General features: G+C 39.8%; 1 protein-coding gene across 2 annotated transcripts; it reads left to right on the top strand.

Moving 5' to 3' along the window:
* Nucleotides 1–1,097: 1,097 nt before the first annotated feature.
* hnrnpub (heterogeneous nuclear ribonucleoprotein Ub) lies at nt 1,098–27,422 on the top strand. 2 transcript variants are annotated; one of them, XM_061886282.1, is made up of 14 exons: nt 1,098–1,609; nt 2,654–2,768; nt 4,525–4,604; nt 11,756–11,895; nt 11,991–12,090; nt 13,637–13,749; nt 17,203–17,466; nt 17,549–17,668; nt 20,333–20,461; nt 20,530–20,698; nt 20,757–21,059; nt 22,458–22,759; nt 22,824–22,961; nt 26,831–27,422. In XM_061886282.1, exons 1-14 carry the CDS (start codon nt 1,243–1,245, stop codon nt 26,879–26,881), a joined length of 2,391 nt encoding a protein of 796 aa, XP_061742266.1. In that variant the 5' UTR covers nt 1,098–1,242; the 3' UTR covers nt 26,882–27,422. The 2 variants fall into 2 exon arrangements, with proteins under 2 accessions (XP_061742266.1, XP_061742265.1); XM_061886281.1 differs by having other exon boundaries at nt 1,098–1,630.
* Nucleotides 27,423–27,807: the final 385 nt, after the last annotated feature.

The raw sequence follows: 27,807 nt of genomic DNA, 5'->3' as shown, positions 1-27,807 counted from the left end.
TATCATTAATTATTAACAATAACATAGTGTTAAAGGTAAATTGAGCAAATTATTTCTGGCAATTTATTTAAGTGTGTATCAAACTGGTAGCCCTTCGGATTATTTAGTACCCAAGAAGTAGCTCTTGGTGTTGGCCCCGCGATGAGGTAGCGACTTGTCCAGGGTGTACGCCGCCTTCCGTCCGATTGTAGCAGAGATAGACGCCAGCGCCCCCCCGCCACCCCAAAAAAGGGAATAAGCGGTAGAAAATGGATGGGATGGATGGATGGAATGACAGACAGAAATACCCATTTTTTTTTTTTTTTTTTTTACATTTATCTGTTTCTATATATATTTACTGTGATAAATCATTAAGATGATCAGTTTCCACAATGATAAATATCATTAATTATTAACAATAACATAGAGTTAAAGGTAAATTGAGCAAATTATTTCTGGCAATTTATTTAAGTGTGTATCAAACTGGTAGCCTTTTGGATTATTTAGTACCCAAGAAGTAGCTCTTAGTGTTGGCCCTGCGATGAGGTGGCGACTTGTCCAGGGTGTACCCCGCTTTCCGCCCGATTGTAGCGGAGATAGGCGCCCCCGCCACCCCAAAAAAGGGAATAAGCGGTAGAAAAATGAATGGGATGGATGGACGGAATGACAGACAGAAATACCCATTTAAAAAAAAAATTTTTTTTTACATTTATCTGTTTCTATATATATTTATTGTGAGAAATCATTAAGATGATCAGTTTCCACAAAGATAAATATCATTAATTATTAACAATAACATAGAGTTAAAGGTAAATTGAGCAAATTATTTCTGGTAATTTATTTAAGTGTGTATCAAACTGGTAGCCCTTCGCATTGATCACTACCCAAGAAGTAGCTCTTGGTTTCAAAAAGGTTGGTGACCCCTGCCGTAAACACACATGATTGTATTTCTTTATGAAAAAAAAAAAAAAAAAAAAAAACCCGGTCCGTGGGACACATTTTCAAGCGTTGACCGGTCCGCAGCTACAAAAAGGTTGGGGACCACTAATGTGGATGCTCCCTTATTGAAAGGAGCGGTAAAAAAATATATATATCATAGTCATTACGGTAGTGACGTCACCGCGAGACACCTTCCCCGCCCCTTATCCTACCCTGGTGCTGTTTGGCGCAGTTTCTTACTCGCAGCGACATCCGCCGAAACAAAGGCCGTTCGGTTATTTATTTCTTCATTTCACATATTCGTCCATCTAAAACCAAGGCAAGATGAGCTCCATCAACGTGAAAAAGCTGAAAGTAAACGAGCTGAAGGACGAGCTGAAGAAGCGCAGTCTCTCCGACAAGGGGCTGAAGGCCGAGCTGATGGACCGCCTGCAGGCCGCCTTGGACGAGGAGGCCGCCGGCGACTCGCTCGAGCAGAAGGCCGCGGAGGACGAAGGGGTGGAGGAGTCCGCCGACCAGGAGTCCATGGAGGAAGAGGGCGAGGGTCTGGAGGCCCCGGCGGAAGAAAGCATGGATGCGAACGATGTGGAAACCCTGGAGGAAGCGGAAGATGAAGAGATGGACGACGACGAGATGGACGCCCTGCTCAAGCCCGACGCGGACGAATTGGAGAAGACCGAGGGGGATGAGGGTGAGCCGGAGGCGGCAGAGGGTGAGCTGCTAAAGTTCAATCTGACCATAAGAGAAGGCGCGCTGCGCGGCGGCCATGTTTTGTTCAGCACGGCGGCCTGACCTCCAAACTGCTAGCTTTAAGCTTCAAACGGACGCCTTTAATAGCAACATATCAAAGCTCACACTACCTCCGAGGTCGACATTTTTTTACGTGCATCCTTGTTAAAGTAAAAAAAAAAAAAGAAGTTATATTTCGTAAAAAAAAAATGTGCGGCGAATTTGGCGACCACGTGACTTGGCTAATTAGCTAGCGAGCTAGCGGCGTTTTCTTTTGTCTACAACCGGACTGGGGCACTCGTTAAACGGTTGGTTAATTCGACGCTTTTCCTCCTTTTTTTTTTAAATAAAAAAAGGTTTTCGATTTTTATGCCTCGTTTATATTACTTTTTCGACGTATATTTAAGAAGTACAAAACAGCGTATATTTTCCATTGATTTCTTCAGGGTTAAGCCCATTCGCCAAATGGACGGTCTCGACACGGACGTTTAAAAGCACAGCGATTTGTTTTGAAAGAGCCTGGGAATTTTGAACTAGAGAATATAATGCCATGCGGGATGATAGTTGGTAAAGATTACTTACACACAGGTGATCTGAAATGTTAAAGTATCGGCCGCCATTTTAACGACACTGAAAGTATATGGAGGGAATGGGCCTTGCATAGTGCAATAGCCATTTAGTACAGTACACCACTACATCACCCTTTTTAGGGTTGTGCTTCTCTCTTTTTAAGCAAAGACCTGTTTCCCCATCCCCTGTGATCACTGTTCATAAATGTACAATAAGACCAGTTTGCCTTGTAAACACCATCTGGTCATTACAGTTGTCTCACTTGACTGTGTAACTGTGTAACAATGGTGAGGCGTTTCCACTTTTAAGCTAATGATGGTCGACTTTCTGTAACTGATCTTTAAACCGGGCTTTGTGGGAGTCTACCCCACTGCCAGTCCGACCTCTCTCTCTCAAAGGAGCACCTCATTCTATATCTTTGTTCTATTTTTCAAAGGGGATGCGGACAAAGACAAGAATGCTGAACAGAAGAATAAGAAGGGTGTTAAGAGACGCCGGGAGGAACATGGAAGGGGCTACTTTGAATATATTGAAGAGAACAAATACAGCTGGTAAGGATGGGACAGAGCAAAATGGCCTTCAGCATCCCTGAAGTGCCATCCATAGCTTTGTTGACATGTATTGGCGTTAAGTGCCAATGCACATATATATATATATATACACCTAGCTAAAGGAAAATCCTTTTCATAAATAACCACTTTCTCATGTTTTGGGGGTTATCCCTCTTATTGCTCAAAGAACCTTACCATTTATCTTTTTACAGTGCCCATTCACATTGTTTTCACTGCAATTCTGTAGCAGAAGTGCACCTGTAAAGTAAATTTTACGTCTGTTCCTCATGACACTTAAATGTTTTGGTAAGCCAGTTGTGTCCTCAAGGTGATTCAAGGCTGCCTTCAAAACACCCCAGAGGGACGTAGCAGATGTTCATTGAATGGAGGGGCGGGGCTTGGCTGGGGGTCAGTAGCTGAGAATTGTGGGAGGAGGGGTCCACTGCTGCAGGGTCGCACACGAGGACGCTGCAAAATGCTTATTCGTCCACGGAGGAACTCGCTCTTGACCGTCCATCGTTTGCCTCGCAATGATCAGTTTTTTTCCATTACCCCCCACTCTTTGTATGAAGTCAAGATACTCTTGGTGTCTCGTGGATCGTGTCTTGTGTGTGAGTGATATCATGGTGTGCGTGCAATGTGTTTTACAAAGTTGTTTTTGTCTCCCCCTCCCCCATTTTTCGCCCCTGTGCTGGTGACATCATGCATGGTGCGCCTGTGTACGCACATACCTTCTTCCTGACCAGTGTTTCATTGAGTTATATGAGATGCTTCATGCTAATTTTCTGCCATTTAACACTTAGTTTCCTTTATGTAAGAGTAGGCACAACTTCCAATTATTTATATAAATATTGTAGTAGTGTTATTGCATATGGCATGTTAACAGTAGCCAGTCATGAGCATTTAATTTGAGTGGCAACCAGTGTATGAGTTTTTTGAGTGTCAACCAGTATATGTGACCCACTGGCTGTAAGTAACAGTACTGAGCTCAGTTTTTTATAGCACCCCCACCCCCATACACACCCCTACAACTCTACTAGACTTACCCAGGAATGCCTCATCTTTAAGGAAGAGTATTCCAAATGGACAAGGTTCTATAAACCCTCCAGTGATTTAGGGGCCTGATACAGATTGGTAAGTTGCTGTAGCTTGCATTTCTCCACATGCATTCAGTCAACACTGACAACTTAAACTGCATTTTATCAGGTCACATGCTAAAGAATACAACACAAATAAATGAAACCAATTCTGTATTTATTTGTAAGATTAAAAGTGGATTAATGATTTAGGGGCCTGATACAGATTGGTAAATTACTGTAGCTTGCATTTCTCCACATGCATTCCCTCAACACTGTGACAACTTTAACTGCATTTTATCAGGTCACATGCTAAAGAATACAATACAAATAATTGAAACCAATTCTGTATTAATTTGTAAGATTAAAAGTGGACCGTTAATCTATAGTTACATTCAAGACTTGCAGAGTAGCTGTTTTCTGCATCTCTTATATTTAGATTTCATTGGATGCTGCAAGGTAAGTGTCTCCCAAGGACCACAATATACGCCCACAAAGGGCTGTAGGCTCTTTAAATGTTTATTTACCCTCTGTTCCCCCTACTTCTTTGCAGCAAGTGGTACCCCTGCAGCTCAACTTTGCAGCAAGTGGTACCCCTGCAGCTCAACTTTGCAGCAAGTGGTACCCCTGCAGCTCAAATGACCATCATCTAATTGACTATATGGTCTGTCTTTTTTCAGGGCTTCATTTAAGTCTCCCGTACCACCTTTGGAGGAGGAGGATGAAGAGTTTGACGAAACTAAAGTCTGCTTGGACAACTGTGAGTAACCTCATGGGAATTTTTCCTTTCGTACACAATCATGAGACACAAGAAAACTAAAAGGATTTTTGCATTCTAATTTGCAAAAAATTGGTTTGCTCTTGATGGCTAAGAATACAGCTAATGGTCGTGATCCATTCTGCCTCTAAATCGCTTTAAAATACATTTAAAAAAGCGCCAACAGTATTTCATTTACTTTCCGAAACCTGTATAAAAACCAAGCTGTAATGACATTGTTATTGTAAGATTGAACACTGGGGAACTTTTTTTTTTTTTTTTTGCGTAGTTACAGATCGTATTGCTACGGCATTAGTCGTAAGCAGCCAAGGCAAGAGGTGTGCCCGCTTTTGCATTTGAAGTTAAATGGACTCACCTGATATACCGTCGTCTGTTGGGCCAGGCTGTCAGAGTATGTTTTTTCAAGTTGACTTTGGGTTAGCACTCCATTTATGACGAAATAGCTCTGCTTCAAGTTCCAAATTTGCAGCTCTAAGTTATGCCGACCTCACTCTCTCGGTTTCTGTCTGCTCCAATGTTTCTCTCTCTCTTTGTGCTGTCTACTATAAGCAGTAGTTCATCCTCCGTATATTCAGCTTAAAAAAGATACACTTGTAAATTCTCATTTGTCCATAAATAGTTGTCTTCGTTGTTTGTTACCACATCTGCCATGATTACAGCGCACATTTGTTGCCAGAAGTCGGTAGTGTACTTCTGTGTGACGTGTTGCGCGATAGACGTGAGCAAGAGACGTGTGTCACTGTTAGCGTAGCATATCTGATCATAAATTAGAATAGCGTAGGATTAGTTTAATTTGGTATTACAAAGTTAGTGGACGGTTTTTCTCAGTCTGGAGCGTGAACTAGCAATTTGAGTTGATAATTTCAGCAAAATAAAAGACAAATAAAAATGTAAATATTAAATAATATTGAGTTTTGATATAGTGAAGCACAGTTTGATTCATCATTCAGTTATTTGCTTTCAAGCCTGAGGCTCTGCTGATCTAAACAGTTCTGTAGAACAGACAGGCTGTGATTTTAACACACACAAACCACATGCACACACAGTTTAGATTAGAACACATTGTAGCTTTGAATTAATAGATAGTAAAAAAAATTAAATAACATTTAAAGGTATAGTTTAAAATATTTTAACTTTTATCTGTGTAACTGGTATTAATTATATATTATCAATGTTTATACAGTTACACCAGTGTGAATCGTGGAGTCTGAGTCACAGGTTGGGTCAGCAGTTGGAGTCCTCAGCAAGCTGAATCCACTGCTAGCCGATGAAATAATAAGATATTCACAAAAATGGAACAAGCGGACACAAGGCTGTCTGTCACCCTGGCCGATGGACGGGACTTTTGATACACGCCAGTTTAGAGAGATGGAAGTTTTGATAAACAATTACAAAGTGAAAGACAAAAAACCTAAACGCATTCAGAAATGTGATAGTTTGTTACAGGAGTTTATTTACTCATAATCTGATGGTACAAAGTTGGATTGAATCGATATGATTACAGACAGTGTATCATGAGACGAAAGATGGTACACCCTCGTGAAGGAATTAAGAAAGAGCACACCTCATGCTCGGTCTTTCCTTCTTATTTATACACTCCCTGATGGCCTGATTTTGGCATAACTTATGTAACTGTCCAATGTTCAAATGTCACCCCACCAACAGAACTAGCACTTGGTCAGGGTGACCTGACCTCTTAGGTCGTGTCCCTCCCAATGTATCTAGATGAAAGTTACCCAAAACAGATTTAGGACAGAAATTAGCCACCACAAAGGAACTGAAAATAAATAGAAAGATGTTCTGGTAATGCATAAAATGACCAAAATATGGTAAACACGTTAATGTCATATGAAGTTGTGAGAAATATCATATGAGAGCAGCATTTGTATACTTTTAAAAGGCAGTGTCAGTTGCCAAGTAATGTGACGTCAGCAAGAGTTTCACTATATTTTATAGCTGTAGCATTTAGCAGTGCAGCAGCTGTTTGTCAACTCTTGACGGTTGTTCTGCTGAACCTTTTCACCGGCTCGTGCTTCCTCTGGTTAATAAAGAGAAACGGGTGCGTCGACTGCGCGCAAAGGTGAAAGTGGCGGGGGATCAGTGTTGACTTCTTTCAAGCGTTTTTATAATCTTTAAGATCCTAAAAAAAGGCAATTTCTCATAATTGTGAACGATTGGCTAAAAAATTGCATTCCCTCTTTAATGTAACTGAATTTAGCGCTACGGAAATATAATAGCAGCCACACCTTAAAAATAGGTGGGGTTTTTTACGTAAAAATACTATAATGTATTGTAGCCTCCAAAAGAGGTCAACGTCTGACGCTATTTTTAATTTTTATTGCCAGTCTTATGCTAACAAATGACACGATTCCAACAGGTTTTACCACCCGCGCAAACACTTTTGTCTCCGTGTTTCGCAGTGCACACAACACTTATTTCCCCCTAATCTGCTTTCAGGCACATACAGTGTATTTGTGATCATGGGAAAAATTAACATCAAAACATTGCCACTAACAGTGTATTTGTGATCATGGGAAAAATTAACAACAAGACATTGCCACTAGCAGATCGTTATATAATGAATGGATTTATATAGCCTATAATGTCTGCACTACTGATAAGTGATGCACCAAAATACTTTGGTTGTCGAAACAGGATGTAAACATGACACACGTGAGTGTCTGGAGCTTAGTCGGCATGTTTGCAATGTGGAAGAAGTTTTATAATATATCCCAGATATACGACCAGACTGCCATTTACAAAATGTGCAAATATTAAAAGAACAGTGGGAGAAAAAAGTCCAACTGTAGCAGCAGCGCTAACTAAGCAAGTGTGACTTAATGCTCGCTGCAGCTATTTTTGTGTGGGACAAAAGTAGTCTCTAACCACGAGTACAATTTATAATAACAAGAGAAAAATATGCTAGATTGGTTGTTAGTCGTTTAAAAAAAAGAAAGTCATATAAAGAATAGGGGCACTTGAAAAATTCTCATCAAAGTGCATTGTACAATAAGCAGCAACTATAGCAAAACGATATGTAAAAAAAAAAAAAAAATCCATTCATCCAATTTTTACCGCTTGTCCCTTTTGGGGTCGCGCAGCTCAGCTACATTCAGGCAAAAGGCGGCGTACACCCTGGACAAGTCGTCACCTCATCGCAGGGCCAACACAGATAGACAGACAACATTCACACTCGCATTCACACACTAGGGCCAATTTAGGGTTGCCAATCAACCAGGTGCGTGTTTTTGGAGGTGGGAAGAAGCCCACGCATTCACGGGGAGAACATGCAAACTCCACACAGAAAGATCCCAAGCCCAGGATTGAACTCAGGACTACACAGGACCTTTGTATTGTAAAAAAAAAATACAGTGAAGAAAATAAGTATTTGAACACTCTGCTATTTTGCAAGTTCTCCCACTTAGAAATCATGGAGGGCTCTGAAATGTTCATGGTACGTGCATGTCCACTTTATGACAGATAACCTGAAAAGAAAAATCCAGAAATCACAATCTATGATTTTTTTTAACAGTTTATTCGTGTGATACGGTTGAAAATAAGTATATGAACACCAACATTAATATTTGGAAGAGTAGCCTTTGTTTGGAATTACAGAGGTCAAACGTTTCCTGTAGTTCTTCACCATGTTTGCACAGACTGCAGGAGGAATTTTGGCCCACTTTTCCACACAGATCTTCTCTAGATCAGTCAGGTTTCTGGGCTGTCCCTGAGTAACACAGACTTTCAGCTCTCTCCAAAGATTTTTAATTGGATTTAGGTCTGGAGACTGGCTAGGCCACTCCATAAACTTGATATGGTTCTTAAGAACCCACTTCTTGATTTTCCTGGCTGTGCGCTTTGGGTCATTGTCATGTTGGAAGATCCAGCCACAACTCATCTTCAATGATCTGACTGAGGGAAGGAGGTTTTCGGACAAAATCTCACAATACATGGCTGCAGTCATCCTCTCCTTTATACAGTACAGTCGTCCTGTCCCATGAGCAGAAAAACACCCCCAAAGCATGATGCTACCATCCTCATGCTTCACAGTGGGATGGTACGCATCATTCTTCTTCCTCCGAACACGTATAGTGGAATTCTGACCAAAAAGGTCAATTTTGGTCTCATCTGTCCACAAAACTTTCTCCCATGACTCCTCTGGATCATCCAAATGGTCATTGGCAAACTTAAGACAGGCCTTAACATGTGCTGGTTTAAGCAGGGGAACCTTTCGTCCCATGCATGATTTCAAACCATGACGTCTTAGTGTAGTACCAACAGTGACCATGGAAACAGTGGTCCCAGCTCCTTTCAGGTCATTGACCAAGTCCTTGCCGTGTAGTCCTGGGCTGATTCGTCACCTTTCCTAGCATCACTGAAACCCCACGAGGTGATATCTTGCATGGGGCTCCACTCCCATTGAGATTGGCTGTCATGTTTAGCTTCTTCCATTTTCTAATGATTGCTCCAACAGTGGACCTTTTTTTACCAAGCTGCTTGGCAATCTCTCTGCAGCCCTTTCCATCCTTGTGGATTTGTGCAATTTTGTCTCTGGTGTCTTTGGACAGCTGTTAGCCATGTTGAATGTTTGGGTCTTACTGATTGTATGGGATGGACAGGTGTCTTTATGCAGCTAACAACCTCACACAGGTGCATCTGATTCAGGATAATACAGTGGAGTGGAGGAGGACTTTTACAGGCGGACTAACGGTTCTTTGAGGGTCAGAATTCTAACTGATAGACGTGTTCAAATACTTATTTTCAGCTGTAACACACGAATAAATTGTTTAAAAAAATAGATTTTGATTTCTGGATTTTTTTTAGGTTATATCTCACACAGTGGACATGCACCTACCTTGAAAATTTCAGACCCATCCATGATTTCTAAGTGGGAGAACTTGCAAAATAGCAGGGTGTCAAATACTTATTTTCTTGACTGTATGTTAATACTTGTTAATAACATGTTTGTTTTTAAATGTATATACTTTTTTAAACCATTTCAAAGATAATCGTTTCAATCATAGCAGATTACGCAAATTACGCGTTAGGGTCATGATGACCCCACCGCCACCGGTTTCTTGGCAATCTTGGGGAAAACCTGCTACACCTTGACTTTTATTCTTCTGTTTTTGAGTGTTAAATTACTGCTCTTGTTTGCTCCACTGCTCACCAGATGCGCATTCTTCTGTGTTTCACTGGATTCCGTTTCGACTTCAGTCGGTGAAACCAGGATAATGCTCCCGTTTGAAGGAACCGGTAAACGTACGCCTCTAAAACATTTGTAGCTTCACAAATCATGAAGGCTTTGATTGGTCGGCTTGTAGAACATTCTCAATTCTGACAAAGAGCTCTAAAGTCCAAAAGGCGGCACTGTAACCACTGCGATTGGGTTTAAGGTTTTTTTGAATGGCCAGTGGTTAATTGTAGAAATTAACCCCAAAAAAACATAAAATCAGGGAAGATGGAGCAAAAGGCATGATGTAAAGAGAAAACTTTAATGTCGTTTGGACTAACTAATACTTTGATCTACATTTAAACCTGTGTGAATGGCATTGGGGGTAAAGTGTCTTGCCCAAGGACAAAACAGCAGTGAAGTGGGGATCAAACCTGGAACCCTCAAGTTGCTAGCACGGCCGCTCTACCAACAGAGCCCCGCCGCTATCTGTATTTTTCTTGACACGCTGTCACGTTTAATTCAAGTAGCGCTGCTACGCATAAAAAGTAAACAAGTTTGTACCAAAACAATATTTCCTCTTAGTCCCTCAAAGTCCCATACGCTAACGACTTAGTTTAGTGTCCGCCCTGAGATCGGTAGATTGTGAATTCGAACCCCGGCTGAGTGATACCAAAGACTATAAAAATGGGACCCTTTGCCTCCCTGCTTGACACTCCGCATCAAGGGTTGGGATTGGGGGTTAAATCACCAAAAATTATTCTCGGGCGCGGCACCACTGTTACCCACTGCTCCCCTCACCTCCCAGGGGGTGAACAAGGGGATGGGTCAAATGCAGAGGACAAATTTCACCACACCTAGTTTGTGTTACAATCATTGGTACTTTAACTTTGACTTAACTGTCCTCCCAGCGATCCAGTAATCCACAGGCCGATATTAACCCAATCAATACATTCAAATAATCACTGGATCTTTTTATTTATATAATACACATTACACAAACACTCAATATGGCCACTGGTCCATCACTTAATTACTTTAGTGTGCAACATAAACACAGGTAACAATTCCTTTTGCTCCATAAATCACACCCACTTACTATGGTATTTGTATGTATTGACTTGTATATTTGATATGAGATAACAAAGGTCTGAATGAATGTGAATACCATACATAAATTATTTTACAACTATTTAATATATTTTAGGGACAATTGGTGGAAATGGATGGGTTGTAGTTGTAATGAACATAAACCCAGTGGTGGATCTATGTGGTCTTTACAAGCTGATGACATAACTTAATTGCACCTTGCACTGCAACACTTGCTTAAGACTTAAGAAGCAGATGTTGATTACAGACCTGCCTGCTCTATTATATATCATTATTTTGCTGGATTACAACCTCTTGTGCTGATAAAAAAATCATATTTTCACATCTTTTTTCACCACACAAATTGTGCATAGTACCAATAAGGATACCGATGAATACCGGTATTTATACAACCCCTAACGGTTATTCGTTTGAATAAAACAAAGCTTTGTCTGTAAACATATAACAATTCATTGAGCCTATCTCCAAAACTACAAGGGATGCACAATATTTTCCACCAAGCTGACACCTATAACTTTCTGCTTCTCAAAGCCGATGCCGAAAATTTTATTTTAAAAAAGAGAGATTTAACTTAAGTTTGTGCACACCTTAAGATAAGAAAGACTCATAGGTGTGTTTGACGAAGTGTACCTGTAGAGGACATATATAAACCAATAGTGACTCTCATGTACTTATTTCCATGTATCAGTGTGTGCAGGAGTGTGGCGACCAAGCATACATCCCCAAAATAGTGTTTTATTTCCAGCAGCAGGCACAAAGATTAGTAACTGACAGGAACGTCTGCGCATGGTAGGATGATTTTGTAACAAAACTGCAGATGTTCATGTATTGTCTGTGTGTTGCCTCGCAGACAACTGTGACCTGCACTTTAAGGTGTCACGAGACCGCTACAGTGCCTCATCCCTCACCATGGAGAGTTTTGCTCACCTCTGGTCCGGAGGCAAGGCCACATACGGCGTAAACAAAGGCAAAACCTGCTTTGAAATGAAGGTACGTGGAGAAACTTGTTTTTTTTTATGTTGTACTGAAGCCATTTCTTTCTTGCAGTTGGGTAAAAAAAATGTAATGCATGGTTTGCCCGACAGATCACAGAAAAGATTCCAGTGAAGCACATTTCCACCAAGAACATGGGAATCCATGATGTGCAAGTTGGCTGGTCCCTGTCTGCGGCGTCACTGATTCTTGGTGAGTTTCTTCATACTTATTCAATATTGAACCGTGTATTACACCATGCATGTGTTGCAACATTTCATGTACAGTGGTGCCTCCATTTACCAACATAGTAGGTACATTAATAGTGCTTGTAAATAGGAAGATGATTAGTTTCTCCATACAAAACTATTTACACATGAATAAAAGGGGGCCTGTCTCGACAAAAGTGTCACAATCGGTAGGACACCAACCAATACAAAGCAAAAAACAAATATCACCAAGGGGTGAGGAAAAATAAGTAAGGGTGCACACTTGAGGTGTGAAGAAATAGATCGCACACAGGTGGCGTGGAGAGGTAACAATTAACACTACATGGCAACGCCAGGACTGAGCCACAGAAAATGGGAAGCGTGACCAGAGGAAATACTCGATTTTCAGATGCACCAAAATTCCGACACGGACGATTTTAAAACAATTTCTAAACGTCAATAATCGGTGATCGATTTACTTATTGTAAATAAAGTAATGCAGACTGTTTGAAAATTTGACTGACAGCAGCGAGCCACCTGACCGACCGCGAGATTCGCAGCACCTTTATTTCAGGGAACTAATGTTCCAGTTTTGCACACATTTCCAATAAATCGAGTCGTAGCTCCTAAATCATAATGAAATCGTGGGGTGCCCAAAGATTCCTACCTCTCGGGTGAACTGGCGCCGAGTGAAAGGACTGGAAAGCTTAAAGCCCCACTTACAAACTTTCGATTTTGGTGGCAGTATTGTTTTGCCAGAGGAAGACCACATTTCCCATGAGGACTAGCGCACGGTGTCCGCTGTAATAGTGTCTCTAATATTAGGTTTCTAATGGCTCTGTTGATGTTACATAGCAGACACTGTCAATAAATGATTTTGGATTGCGCTACAAACACAATGCTATTACCAAGAATGTATTGGGGCGGATGCATGTCCGAAAAAAAAGACAGACGGGAGAGTTTTTCTGAAGGAAGTAGTATGGAACTGGGAAGTAGTATTTTGATTAGAGCATAGAAAGTCATTTGTAGTTTAGCAGGAACAGAGCCAAGGCAGCTTTGGTCTAAATTACCCGTCTGTGAGCTCGCCAGCGAGTGAAAGCGGGAACAATGATGATCCTGACTGTCCTTTTAAGCTCAGTGTCTCCTCGGATAAAACTTTTTGTTTCTTTGGTTGTTTTGGAGCTTTGTACATAATAGCAGTAATTGCACATAAGCGTTCGCATCCACTTTAGTCTTTTTAACAAATGGGGAGAGGGGGAGTGAAGTATGGCTTAAAGCAAGTCAGCACGTGTATTTTTGTGTGTCCTCAAAAAATTCTTAAAACGCACACAAAGTAGCAATTAGCTGAGTAGCTAACAACATTGCTGCTCTGCTGAGAGAAATCAATATGCCTACCCACAATTAACGGTCTTGCAACAAAGCATATTCCTATTCAGTCTGTGGTTTGTAAAAGGAAAAGTTAGGTGACTTAATTTTAAGACTAGATCTTTATTGGAGAATATTTGGGCTTGACGACTATGGCACTGTGATGGACTCCAATCACTGCTTAGGCGAAGGCATCCACTCCTACGCCTACTCTGGGAAGGGAAAGAAGACCACAAACTCTGTGACAGAAGACTTTGGTGAAACCTTCGATGAGAATGATGTCATCTGCTGCCTTGCTGTAAGTCCATTTGCTTATTTAGTCATTTGTCAGTTCGCTCTGCATTCTAAAGGAAACTTGGCCATCTAATAATGATTTATTCTCTATTTTGTGTATCCAATGAGGATTTATTCAGGGGCTGGGCCGATAAAAGGATATATGTATATCTATATGTGTGTATATAGATCTATATATATATACATTAGGGGTGTGGGAAAAAATTGATTCGAATCGTTTGCGTTGTGCGATTCAGAATCGATTCTCATTTTTTAAAAATCCATTATTTATTTTTTTATTTAAAAAAAAAATATATATATATATATATTTTTTTTTTTTATCAATCCAACAAACTACTACACAGCAATACCATAACAATGCAATCCAATTCCAAAACCAAACCTGACCCAGACTCACAACTGCAATAAACAGAGCAATTGAGAGGAGACACAAACACGACACAGAACGAACCAAAAGTAATGAAGCAAAAATATTATCAACAGTATCAATATTAATTATAATTTCAGCATAGCAGTGATTAAAAATCCCTCACTGACATTATTATTAGACATTTGTAAAAATAATAAAAAAGAACAATAGTGTCACAGTGGCTTACACTTGTATCACATCTCATAAGCTTGACAACACACTGTGTCCAATATTTTCACAAAGATAAAATAAGTAATAGTTTTCGTTCGTTTCATAGTTAAAACAAATTAACTTTATTGCAATCAGTTGATAAAACATTGTCCTTTACAATTATGAAAGCTTTTTTTAAAAAAAAAAAATGTACTACTCTGCTAGCATGTCAGCAGACTAGGGTAGATCCTGCTGAAATCCTATGTATTGAATGAATACAGAATCGTTTAAAATCGGAAAAATATCGTTTTTGAATCGAGAATAGAAAAAAATCGATATATTATCGAATCGTGACCCAATAATCGTATTGAATCGAATCGTGGGACACCCAAAGATTCACAGCCCTAATATATGTATATATATATATATATATATATATATATATATATATATATATATATATCCCGTTAGACACATAATCTCTTGTTTTAAAAAAATGTGTCCAAACGTTTCTTATATGTAAGTATTAGGGTTGTTCAGTATACCGGTACTAATAAAGTAACACGATACTAATTGATAGAAATCGGTACTATACTGCCTTTGAAAAGTACCGGTACTGTTCTTTTATCCAAGTGCTGCTGTATGGCGGTGACTGCAGAGCTGAGGCGCACAATGTTGAGTGTGTCAAAACGCGCACACATAAGCAATAACTTCTTGGAAAGGAAGAATGGCAAAAAAAATACAATTCTACTGGTTAATAAAGAGGGTGTGTGAAGTGCCATATGGAGGTATTTGGACTTCAAAACTAACGGATAAGGTGACTCTTCAAACAAGGAAGCGCCGTGCTTCAAGTGTTGCTTTAAAACATGTCTCACATAATGTGGTGATTAGTATTACCTCCTTTGTTTCTGGTTGCTTTATTATTAGTTTTGCAGGACACAACCAGACCCATTCATCACTTTACTTAACTTACTCTTTCTGTGCATGACCACCCACTCACTGACGTCACCCAGACAACATGTTAACATTCTAGCAAACACATACTGTATGCTCATAAGTACACCAACTCCCCTGTTGTGCACATATAGAGATGTAATATGTAGATACGTAGACGAGCACACAGCTGCTTGGCTCAATGCTAAATATTTGCGGCGTTAGGACCGCCCATCTAATTACCACTAGTGCAAGTCAAATGACTGAATTTGGTAACAAATTACTACAATTTGTGTTTTATTTTTAACATAAGTGTTTTACCTGCTATATGGCTTATCTGTGTACATTCATCCATAGTTCTGTTTTTAGTACTTATTAATAATTATATTTTTCTTAAAACTCAGACCAGAATTGGCAACCATGAATCATGAAGCATTTAATATCTCGTTAATAAAGCGTTATTATATTCCAATTTAATCTTTGATGGTGGCCGACTATATGTAATACGGAAAATTGTAAATTGTTCTTTGAGTGCAACAAGAAGTACACAATGTGTTTAATGCCTTTTCATTTATAATTTAACTTTCTAAAATTTGAGTGCAACAAGAAAAAAACAATGTGTTTAATGCCCTTTAATTTATACTGTAACCTTCTAAAATTGTTCTTTGAGCGAAATAGGAAACTTATGTTAATTGTATTGTAATATTTTCTGTTAAAATTGAGCCATAACTGGCACTTTTTCGAAGTTCCTTTTATTTGGAAAAGTATCGTTATACATTTTAGTACCGGTATTTATATTTTAACCATCCAAAATTGTTCTTTGAGTGCAACAAGAAAAACACAATGTTTGATGCCTTTTTAATTTATATTGCAACCTTCTAAAATTGTTCTGTGAATGCAGTAGGAAACATATGTTAATTGTATTGTAAGAGTTTCTGTTAAAATTAGGCCATAACTGGCACATTTTCGTAGTTACGTTTTTATTTGAAAAAGTATTGATATACATTTTGGTACCGGTATCAAAAGACAATAGCAACTAAACAAACAAGCTGTCTTTCCTTTAATCCCTTTCCTTTATCAAATACCGGTATACGGAAACAACAGGTTGGAACTACAGTGTAGGAATGTGTAAAAATAAATAAATTACAAAATATAAAAGTGTGCTACTTTAAAATTATATTAATTTGGTCCAATAATATTTAAATAACTACTACATCACATACATTCCTTTCCACACTTACATAGAATTAACAGACCACAGCTGCATCTTCCTGGCTCTAAACCTGCAGAAACATAGCTCTTCTCAGGTTTCTGTTTACACTTTCACACTTTGCACTATTGTCTTGCACTTTAGCATTTCTTACATATTCCTTATTTTGCACTTTCATTTTAAGAGCTTATTGTTGAGTGTTTAATGTAACATTACTATTTTGTTTGCATTTTCCATGCTTGTGTTGACGTTGCCATTCCTTTTTGTCTCGGTAGCTGAGGGATTATAATCAGTTACATTTCAAATCAAAATGTTTACATTTCATTCATTTTTGTCTTTCTCTCTTTATTTTCCATAGGTCGTAAAAATATAAATTATTGGAATCGTCTGATATAAAACACTTATTCCGTATCTCCCAGACCTACTTAATTCTATATTTGTGTATCTAATAATGATTTATTCTATATTTGGGTATCCAATAATGATTTATTCTATATTTGCATACCCAATGATGATTTGTTTTATATTTGTCTATCCAATAATGATTGATTCCATATTTGCGTGTCCAATAATGATTCTATATTTGTGTATCCAATATTGATTTATTTTATATTTGTGTATCCAATAATGATTTATTTTATATGTGCGTATCCAATAAAAATTATATTTTCAGATGACAAAACCTTTTTTCAGTTGGGAAGTCTTTGCTAACGTTGACTTAAATGCCAAGACTTGTCGTGTGTGTCTCTGTGTAGGATTTTGAGGGGGAGGAGGTGGTTCTATCCTTCTCCAAGAACGGCGGGGAGCCAGCTGAAGCTTTCCGCGTGATCAAAGATGACCTTAATGGCCAGGCTCTCTTCCCTCATGTCATGTGCCACAACTGTGCCGTGGAGTTGAACTTTGGCCAGATGGAGACGCCGTACTTCCCGCTGCCCCCAGGTTATACTTTCATGCAGCAGATTCCTGTTGATGAACGTTTGCGTGGGCCTCAGGGTCCGCAGACCAAGGCCGACTGTGAGGTAAGCGGGTGAATATTGTGAGGAAATGTCATATAACCTGATATTTGTGTTAACATCTTTCCATCCTCCTTGTGTTGTCTAGATCATAGTGATGGTCGGTCTGCCAGGGTCAGGCAAGACAACGTGGGTGAAGAACCACGTGCAGGAGAATCCCGGCAAATACTACATCCTGGGAAGTGACACAATCGTGGAAAAGATGATGGTAAGTTGTAACAGGCTAGTTTTAGTAATACATTCTCATACTAAGTCTTTCATATTATTCCTTCGCATGGGCCATGCTGCCATTCGTTGCCATTACTTGTACATTTCCCTGACTTAGTTAATTATTTCCTATCTTGTAATGGGACATTAATATGAAATTGTCTGTATTTTCCAGGCCATATAGCGCACTGGTATTAAAGCTGCGCCCACCAAAATTTAAGAAAAAAGTTGAATATTTTTTCAAATATTAGCTGCACCAGACTATAAGGCTAATCAAACAAAATAAGTAATTGTCATTGAGCCATCAAAGAGCTAAGCAGACTCAATAACTCCACGGTGACATTTTGGTGAATTTTACGAAACTGAAAAAATTAAAAGTATGCCCTTGTAAGTTAATACTAACGCAGACTCTTGTAAACTTGTTAGCATATTAGCAAATGCGACGGACGCAAGCTTGATTACATTAAGATAGCATGTACAAATATGCACTCCTACAGGCATCACACATGAAACAGTTCAGTAAATAAGAACTGTTTTAGTTACATTGTAAAACATACAAACATAGTTTGGAGGGATGAATGAGGAATTATTTTTAGCAAAAAATGCTGTAGAAGGTTATACTTCCTGTTCAGGGCACAAAACGAGACGTTCTTTTCAAACCACGTACAAGTATCAATCAATCAATGTTTACTTATATAGCCCTAAATCACTAGTGTCTCAAAGGGCTGCACAGACCACCACGACATCCTCGGTAGGCCCACATAAGGGCAAGGAAAACTCACACCCAGTGGGACATCGGTGACAATAATGACTATGAGAACCTTGGAGAGGAGGAAAGCAATGGATGTCGAGCGGGTCTAACATGATACTGTGAAAGTTCAATCCACAATGGATCCAACACAGTCGCGAGAGTCCAGACCAAAGCGGATCCAACACAGCAGCGAGAGTCCCGTTCACAGCGGAGCCAGCAGGAAACTATCCCAAGCGGAGGCGGATCAGCAGCGCAGAGATGTCCCCAGCCGATACGCAGGCGAGCAGTACATGGCCACCGGATCGGACCGGACCCCCTCCACAAGGGAGAGTGGGACATAGAAGAAAAAGATAAGAAACGGCAGATCAACTGGTCTAAAAAGGGAGTCTGTTTAAAGGCTAGAGTATACAAATGAGTTTTAAGGTGAGACTTAAACAAGGACTGCTTGTATCGCACGTTATATTACACACAAACGCGCTGCAGGACTGCTTGTATTGCACATGATATCACACGTACATGCAAGCACATATAACACACTTAAGTTTTTTTTATTGATATTGGAACAATATCCGTATTAACTATTTAACCCTTTGTAGTAGGACTGGGCGATATATCGCGGGTTTGTCTCTGTGCGATATAGAAAATGACTATATCGTGATATTAGAGTATGTTCTCACGCAGTTGCTTTTAGCTGCTGGCATTACACGACAGGCTCCTCCCACTCTTTCTTGTCTTCTCACAGACAGCAAGCGCACCTTCTTACATACGTCACATACCGTCACGTCATACTGCACATACGTATACGCCTTCGTGGAGAAGAGAGGTGGCAGCATGGGTAACGTTAGCTGTGTTGCGAGTGGTAATACGAGAGAAAGAAGGTGCCAATCTGTTAACAAATGAAGGAAGAATTAATTCCCAAGAAAAACAGTAGGGGGTCCATTGTATGGCGGTCGTTCGGCTTCAAATGGGAATATGTCGAACCGGCAACTTTAATTTGTCAAGTGTGGGGCAAAAACGTTGATACAAAAAGTAGCATTACTGCTAATATCTAGCATCGTTTGAAAATTCACCTGCTAGAGAATGAAGAGTGCTTACGCCGCATGTCAACATCTCTGTTTGGTGCCACACCAACAAAATGCCGAAGCAACCATTTCCACATAAACCCCGTATGAAAAAAAATGGTGAACAACAGAAGGAGATAATGTCCGCAGTAACCTACCACATAGCGATTTGATTTCCTATTATGCAGCTCATTTTTATTTGACAGTTATTGAAATATCTTGTGTGACATCATGCACAAAAGTGCACTTTATTGGTTTTAAACTACTATAGTGGTGTTCTGTACAAAAAGTATACTTTAACTTGGTGTTGTTTTGATATGACATCTTAGTGACATCATGCACAAAAGTGCACTCATAGCTTGTTTTAAAATGTCTTTGACAATCTTGCACTTTCTGTTTTGAAATGACATGAACGTTTGTGCCACTGCTTAACTACTGTTTAAAAAGTACAGTTTTGGTCAATTAACTTAGTTGTGATTTCCCTTTCTGCATGAAAGTTTAAAATGATAATATATTAATGCAGTTTGAACAACAATGTTTTAATGTAGACACATTCAAGGCTAAGGTAAAACATCGAGATATATATTGTATACTGAGATATTAAAAAAGGCCATATCGCCCAACCCTACTTTGTAGCTAAACCAGGTTTGACATTCTTAAAAAATGTTATTCCCAACCATTGTGATGCAGTGGAAAATTCTGCAATTCAAAAAATAAATGTATGATTACAAATGTTAAATGTTTATGGGGGCCAGCAGCCTGTTGTGACGGACTGAAAACAATGAACCGACCTTCCACTAATGAAGGTTAAGAGACATGAATTAAGAGAATATTACATCATCCTGTCTCACAGATCAACAACCTGAACCGCCAGTCGAAGGAGTTCACCAAGCTGACTGCCATTTCTCAGCGAGCACCACTTTTTTTGGGCAAGTTCATTGAGATTGCTGCCCGCAAGAAGAGAAACTACATCCTGGACCATGTACGTGAGCAACGAGATATGTGTGTGGCGCGAGATATGAGTCAACTTGTGTTTTCGTCTTGCTTCAGACCAACTTGTCCGCTCCGGGCCAGAAGAGGAAGATGTGCTTGTTTGCGGGCTTCCAGCGCAAGGCAGTGGTGGTGATCCCGTCTGAGGAGGACTACAAGGAGAGAGTCCAGAAGAAGGTGGAAAGTGACAGCAAAGAAGTACCTGAACACGCTCTTCTCAGAATGAAAGGTGAGCTACTCCTTGAAGAAACGCGGAGACGATGCTGACTGTTGTCTTTTTCTCCCAGGCTTCTACAGTCTGCCCGAGGAGGGCGAGAGCTTCAACGAGGTGGTCTTTGCAGAGCTGCAGAAGGAAGACGCCACCAAGGTCCTGGAGCAGTACAAAGAGGAAAGCAAGTCGGCTCTTCCGGCCGAGAAGAAGGCCAACCAGGGCAGCACCACGCCTAAGAGGGGCGGGGGCACCCGTGGTGGTGGAGGCGGCAGCCGCGGAGGCAAGAACCAGTTTGGTCGTGGTAGCGGTCGTGGCAGCGGTCCTGTGCAGCGGGGCGGAGGTCGTGGAAGCTTCCAGAACAGAGGCAACTTCAGAGGAGGTACACTTCTCAATTATTCTGTCTTAAGGGACTAAAATGTTAAGATAGTTCTTTACTAACCAAGGTTTCTGGGGGTCATTTAATGGATTTTGGGAAAAAAAATTAAGGCCTGTGCATTGAATTGGATTTCCAGAGGCATTAAAACATGTCATACAATTGTATGCCTGGGCTGACCGTCAATAGGTCCATTCATAGAAGTTAAGGTAACTTTTTTTGTCATGGATAAATTGCGACGTCAGTTTCTCTTCAGAACAAACAGGCCAATAGCAGCTCTTTATTTTTTTCATACATGAAATCCAAACAATCGAAACATAGAGAAATATTTTTCTCCTTCATTTTCAAACCGTTAGTTCCACTATGGACTGGACTTTCACAATATTATGTCAGACCCACTCGACGTCCATTGTAGCCGCTCTCCCCTAGAGGGCGTGGGGTTACCCACATTTGCGGCCCTCCAAGATTTCTCTGTCATTCTCATCGACGTCCCACTGGGTTGTGAGTTTTTCCTTGCCCTTATGTGGGCGTTGAACCGCAGATGTCGTTGTGGCTTGTGCAGCCCTTTGAGACACTTGTGATTTAGGGGTATATAAATAAACATTGATTGATTGGTAAAGAAAGAAAAAAACTAACACGAGAAAGGGATTACAAGAAAATAGACAAAAAATAAAAGCACTTTATTACAATTTTAAGATGTTGTCTTTGTTGGAAAATGTCTTTTAGGATGTTCATTTTTTTCTTTATAATTAGTGAACGCTGACGCAAAGCTAGATTTTTTGGGGACGTGCACGTATAAATCTGCAGTTACGCAACAGGATATTAGAGGAGGGAATCTTTGGCCAGCTCACGATTGGATTACAATTTAGGAGCTACGATTCCATTAAAAATTGATTGATTGATTTAATTCATGTATATTGATGCAATTTTACATTTCTTCTCATTTCACTAAATCACTTGCAATTTTTAAAAACTGGCTTTTTGATTAGAAATTCCATCACATTTACTGATTTAATGGAAATGTGTGCAAAACTGGAACTTGAGTTTCTTATAATAAAGGTGGCTCGCTGCAGTCATCCAAACTTTACAAATATCTGCATTTTTTTTATTTACATTAAATTATCAATTATTGACATTTACTAATCGATTTTATAATCATCCATGTCTGAATTGCAATGCATGTGAAAGTTGATTATTTCCCCCACTTCTGGTATATAATGTTTCATACCCATACATGGGTATGAAACTGTTTTAAGTGGCATTAAAAGGGTGTAAAAAAATTATGAAATGAGATTTGGTGAAACCCTGCTAACACTAAAGATGGTAGTTTACTATTGCCCCTGACACTTCTCGATTTGAGAAGCGCTGCCATGAAGTGACACGTCACACGTTTTCTATCTGCAGCGCCCCCTCGTGGTGGCTTTAGCCGTCCTCCTCGCGGCTTCCTGCCTCCCCTGGCCTTCAGAGGAGTCTACCCCAACCGCGGAAGCTTCCAGCGTAGCGGCGGCTCGATTCCCATCCTTGGCGGATCCCCCCGAGGTGGAGCCATGAGGGGCAACATGGTATCCCGAGGCGGCCACATGAACAGGGGCGGCCAAATGAACAGAGGCGGCCTCATGAACAGAGGCGGCCACGTGGTGAGAGGAGCGGCGGGCAGAGGAGGAGCTGGCATGGCTCGTGGCGGAAACCGAGGACATCCCAATCAGGTTTGCTTCAATCTTCAAACTGCTAACGCGGCATTTTATTGACGCGACCTGTTTTCTTGGCCAGTTTCAGCAGAGAGGTGGCGGCCGTGGTAACTACGGCAACAAGAACGGCAATTTTAGCAACAACAGGACTGCCGGCAATTTTGGCAACAGGAACGGGATGGACAAAGCTCAGGCCTTCAACCAGAGCTGGCAGCAAGGGGTCAGTGCAACACCACTTTTATCTGACAAGTTTCATCTCTCATTTGATTATTCATCAGCTGTATTGGCAAATATTACAGTTAATAGATAGGTTTCCGACAACGTCCGCCATATTGTGTCAAAACTAAGCGAAGCGTTCATGTAAACACTTTTAACCAAGCACGCCTTTATTGTTAATTTTGCGCAAAATGGGTCACACGGGGTTGTAGAAATTGTGCAAATTTAGCACAATGAACCTCAAAGTACTACGGTATTCCTAAGGTAATTTTAAAGCGGGCAAAAGAAAACTGAGCGGCTGTCGACAGAAAGGCTCAATCTGTTGCTGGATAGAATCAGTCAAGCTGGATTTACTCCCGGTCCGGCAAAACGACACTGTAAAATATGCTCTTGTCATTTTGTGCTTTGAATTATGTTGTTTTCCTTGTCCATGGTAAGGGCTGTTATGTGATCGAATGTGTTTATTAGTCTTACACAGTTGTTTATTAATATTAGGGGAAAAAGCAGACCTTTAAGATGTTACCTACCCAGACTGGGTAACATCACGAGCGATGGGCACGCATTTATCTTCCTTTGTAGCCAGTTTAATTTACTCACAAAGTAATTGTACGATTCCAGCGACTTGTAGCCCTTGAGCTCATCCAGAGTATAGGCACTTAAATTGTTCACCAAATAGTTGACGATATCTGGGTAACTTATTTCAGGGTCATATTCCAAATCAGTCGTCCATTCGTATTTTCCCCCATCTCATACGGATCTTTATCGCCAGTATCCTTCAACTCCAGTAAATCCCTGGCTTTGCAAACCCCATCTAACGTCTTTCTGTAGGAAACTTTCACGTTAAAAAGTGCGGAAAATATTTAGAATAGGGCCGGCATATCTCAGTTGGTAGAGCGGCCGTGCCAGCAACTTGAGGGTTCCAGGTTCGATCCCCGCTTCCGCCATCCTAGTGACTGGCGTTGTGTCCTTGGGCAAGACACGTTACCCAACTTCTCCCAGTGCCACCCACATTGGTTTAAATGTAACTTAGATATTGGGTTTCACTATGTAAAAGTGCTGTGAGTCACTAGAGAAAAGCGCTATATAAATATAATTCACTTCATTAGAATAAACAAAGTTACGACACACAAGATGGCGGCTGCTGCGAGGTTTACCCGTAATCATTCGCTAGCGGAAACCCATGTATAGTGAAGACTCAGCTTCAATTGGGAAGAAAAAACTGAACTTAATGTGCATTTTTTCATACTGTGTGTCTAATAGTTACTCTTCACATTTTTATTTAGTTTACTTACAGTTATACAGTGCTGGTCAATTAATGGAATTTAGATTTCAAGTCTGTCTTTTCACGATCATGAAAATATATTATTCGGAAGAAAAACGATTACAGGCCGCACATGGTGCTTGTGACGGTGAACCAGACGAGGAGTAAATGAGTGGGGGTGGGGAGAGCACGTCTACTAGAAGTTTGGGATGTCACCATGGTTACCACTTTCACTTGACATAGTGCCATGCTTAATCAACAATCATTCAACTCGACCAAAAAAGTAAACAATTGAATTCCGCGTTCACGTAACCGAGTCACATAATTGGCCAATATTACGGAACCCGCTATTAGAGGCAGAAGATCCGGGAAATTGACACCAATGATATGTTATTGTGAGGAGAAGGTACCAGTGTTTGGGACAATAATGTGTCGTGTCGACACACTCAGTCACCCTGCCCTAAACTACACAATGTCGAGACGGCCCTTTGAAACAGCGACTAAACTAGGGAGTTAAAGCTAACAAGAACAATCCATCCTCTCACAACACATGTCAAATCTGTCTATGGTGTTGTGAATGACATCATTGATGGAAGTAATATCAATAGATAGATAGATATTACTTCGATTCCTTCAAACGGCTCAGGAAAATTAAAATTCCAGCAGCAGTGTACGGAATGGAGATCAAATTTAGAAAAGTAAATAATGGGGGTATAAATGGAAACAAAATAGAAAAATATTACAATAGGAATAAAAATAAAAAGCAACAATGGGAATAAAAATATAACAGTAAAATAGGAATATAACAAGAGAAACAAGGCAGTAGTGATATGGTTGAGTTCCAGCAACAGAGCTGTCTTTTATTTATTTTTTTTTACAGTGTACAGTTTCATGGATAACTTAATTTGAAATAAGTCTAGCAGATATTTTTATTTTAACAAAAGTTTGGAAAATATGTGTTCCAATATTAGATGATACAAAAGTTTATAAGTTATGCAATTTCATGCAGTACATGCATTTTTATCTGTCACAAAAGAACACTTGGTAAAAAAAGATACTTGAATGATCCATATCTTAAATCCAACCTTTGATGACCATCTTTGGTATAAATATTAGATCAGCCTTGACTGGGGATACAATGCTCTCTGCTGGACTCACAGCTGCAAATCACTTACTAGTGAAGTTGAAAAAACCCGATATCAAGCAGAGAAAGATGAACTTCCTCAAATGTTGTCGACTTATAGTTTGATTGACAATGGTTGGGTTTTATAATGATTCTATTAATAAATGGGTTAAAGGTATCTTGGTTATTGATTGATTGATACTTTTATTAGTAGATTGCACAGTACAGTACATATTCCGTACAATTGACCACTAAATGGTAACACCCCAATAAGTTTTTCAACTTGTTTAAGTTGGGGTCCACATAATCAATTAATGGTGATACATGGTTTAAAAGTATACTTGTTAATGTAATACATGGGTTAAAAGTATCTTGGTTAATGTAATACATGGGTTAAAAGTATATTTGTTAATGTAATACATGGGTTAAAAGTATCTTGGTTAAACTAATACATGGGTTAAAAGAATCTTGGTTAATGTAATACATGGGTTAAAAGAATCTTGGTTAATGTAATACATGGGTTAAAAGTATCTTGGTTAATGTAATACATGGGTTAAAAGTATATTTGTTAATGTAATACATGGGTTAAAAGTATCTTGGTTAAACTAATACATGGGTTAAAAGAATATTGGTTAATGTAATACATGGGTTAAAAGTTTCTTGGTTAATGTAATACATGGGTTAAAAGTTTCTTGGTTAATGTAATACATGGGTTAAAAGAATCTTGGTTAATGTAATACATGGGTTAAAAGAATCTTGGTTAATGTAATACATGGGTTAAAAGTATATTTGTTAATGTAATACATGGGTTAAAAGTATCTTGGTTAATGGGACGGCGTGGCGCAGTGCGAGAGTGGCCGTGCGCAACCCGAGGGTCACTGGTTCAAATCCCACCTAGAACCAACCTCGTCACGTCCGTTGTGTCCTGAGCAAGACACTTCACCCTTGCTCCTGATGGGTGCTGGTTGGCGCCTTGCATGGCAGCTCCCTCCATCAGTGTGTGAATGTGTGTGTGAATGGGTAAATGTGGAAGTAGTGTCAAAGCGCTTTGAGTACCTTGAAGGTAGAAAAGCGCTATACAAGCACAACCCATTTATCATTTATTTAATGTAATACATGGGTTAAAAGTATTTTTGTCAATGTAATTCATGGGTTTAAGTATCATGGTTCATGTAATAAAAGGGTTTAAGTATCATGGTTCATGTAATAAATGGGTTTAAGTATCATGGTTCATGTGATAAATGGGTTGAAATGATCATGCTTCATGTAATAAAATGGCTTAAAAATATCATGGTTCCTGTAATAAATGGGTTAAAAGTATCATACTTAATGTAATGAGTGGGTTAAAAGTATCATACTTAATGTAATGAGTGGGTTACAATGTATCATGGTTCATGTGATGAGTGTGTTAAAAGTATCAGGGTTCATGTAATAAACGGTGTAGAAGTATCATGGTTCATGGGTTAAAAGTTGCTTATGGTCTGTGCAGTTCTGGAGCCAGAAGCCTTGGAACCAGCAGTACCACCCTGGATATTACTGACACTGTTCTAAAGGACTGTTGGTCGCTCTGAAAACCACTCAAGCCACGGACCACCTTTTTCCCTCCCTTCCTTTTTTTCCACACAATCTGCTTTTAAGAATCTTAAAACAATTCCCGACAAAGAACGTGACTGACGAGCAAACGTGGTCAACATTCCACTGCCGAGGAAGCAGAGATGATCTAAAGACACTTTTTTTATTTGTTATTTTTCATTTCATTTGCTTTTCACTCCTTTTTAAACCTGCTTTTAATATACAGAAAACACAATGTTTGTAACATGAAGAACCACAAAGCTTTTCTTTCACACCTTTGGGAGTTTTTGTGTTTGTTCTTTTGCTTTGTTCTGCTGAATTGTAAATATTTGTTTTAAAGTGACAGCTTGTTGGAAGGGAGCACACTGCCTGCGAGGTCATGTCCAAGTTCTGGCTGCAGATGAGAGTTCCCACGTTCATATTGTTCAAATTACAGCAAGTTTTGTGCTCTAAACTGTAAGCCAAAATTCATAGATATACAATAAACACAACATTGGCTCTTTCTTAAATTATTTCCTGTCCTGTCTATGAATGTTCTCATTCACCAGGTCATTGTCATCTCAGGGCCTTCAATTGTTTGCAGCTGGACTGTTTGGTTTGTCTTACAATACTTTTCACCTCTCATCTGAGGTGACTTCATCCGTTCATGATCTTAGATTGGTCACGAGTCTTAGACTTAAATCGGCCACATCTGGTTTTAGATTGGTCACATCTAGTCTTAGACTTAGATTGGTCACATCGAGTCTTATACTGGTCACATCTAGTCTTAGACTAAGACCTACCACCACTAGACTTAGATCGGTGACCACTAGACTTGGATCGGTGACCACTAGATTTAGATCGATCACATCTAGTCTTAGATCGGTCACATCGAGTCTTAGATTGGTCACATCG

Source organism: Nerophis ophidion, linkage group LG24 (assembly GCF_033978795.1).
Source record: "Nerophis ophidion isolate RoL-2023_Sa linkage group LG24, RoL_Noph_v1.0, whole genome shotgun sequence".
Lineage (NCBI taxonomy): Eukaryota > Metazoa > Chordata > Actinopteri > Syngnathiformes > Syngnathidae > Nerophis > Nerophis ophidion.
The sequence above is the reverse complement of the archived record's forward strand: the minus strand, read 5'-3'. Positions and strand labels throughout refer to the sequence as shown.

Excerpts from the sequence above, each read along its gene's own strand:
- hnrnpub (XM_061886281.1), top strand. The coding sequence starts at position 1,243 with ATGAGCTCCATCAACGTGAAAAAGCTGAAAGTAAACGAGCTGAAGGAC. Across the intron at positions 17,669-20,332 it reads CAATCGTGGAAAAGATGATG|ATCAACAACCTGAACCGCCA; the intron begins GTAAGTTGTAAC and ends CCTGTCTCACAG. Across the intron at positions 20,462-20,529 it reads GAAACTACATCCTGGACCAT|ACCAACTTGTCCGCTCCGGG; the intron begins GTACGTGAGCAA and ends GTCTTGCTTCAG.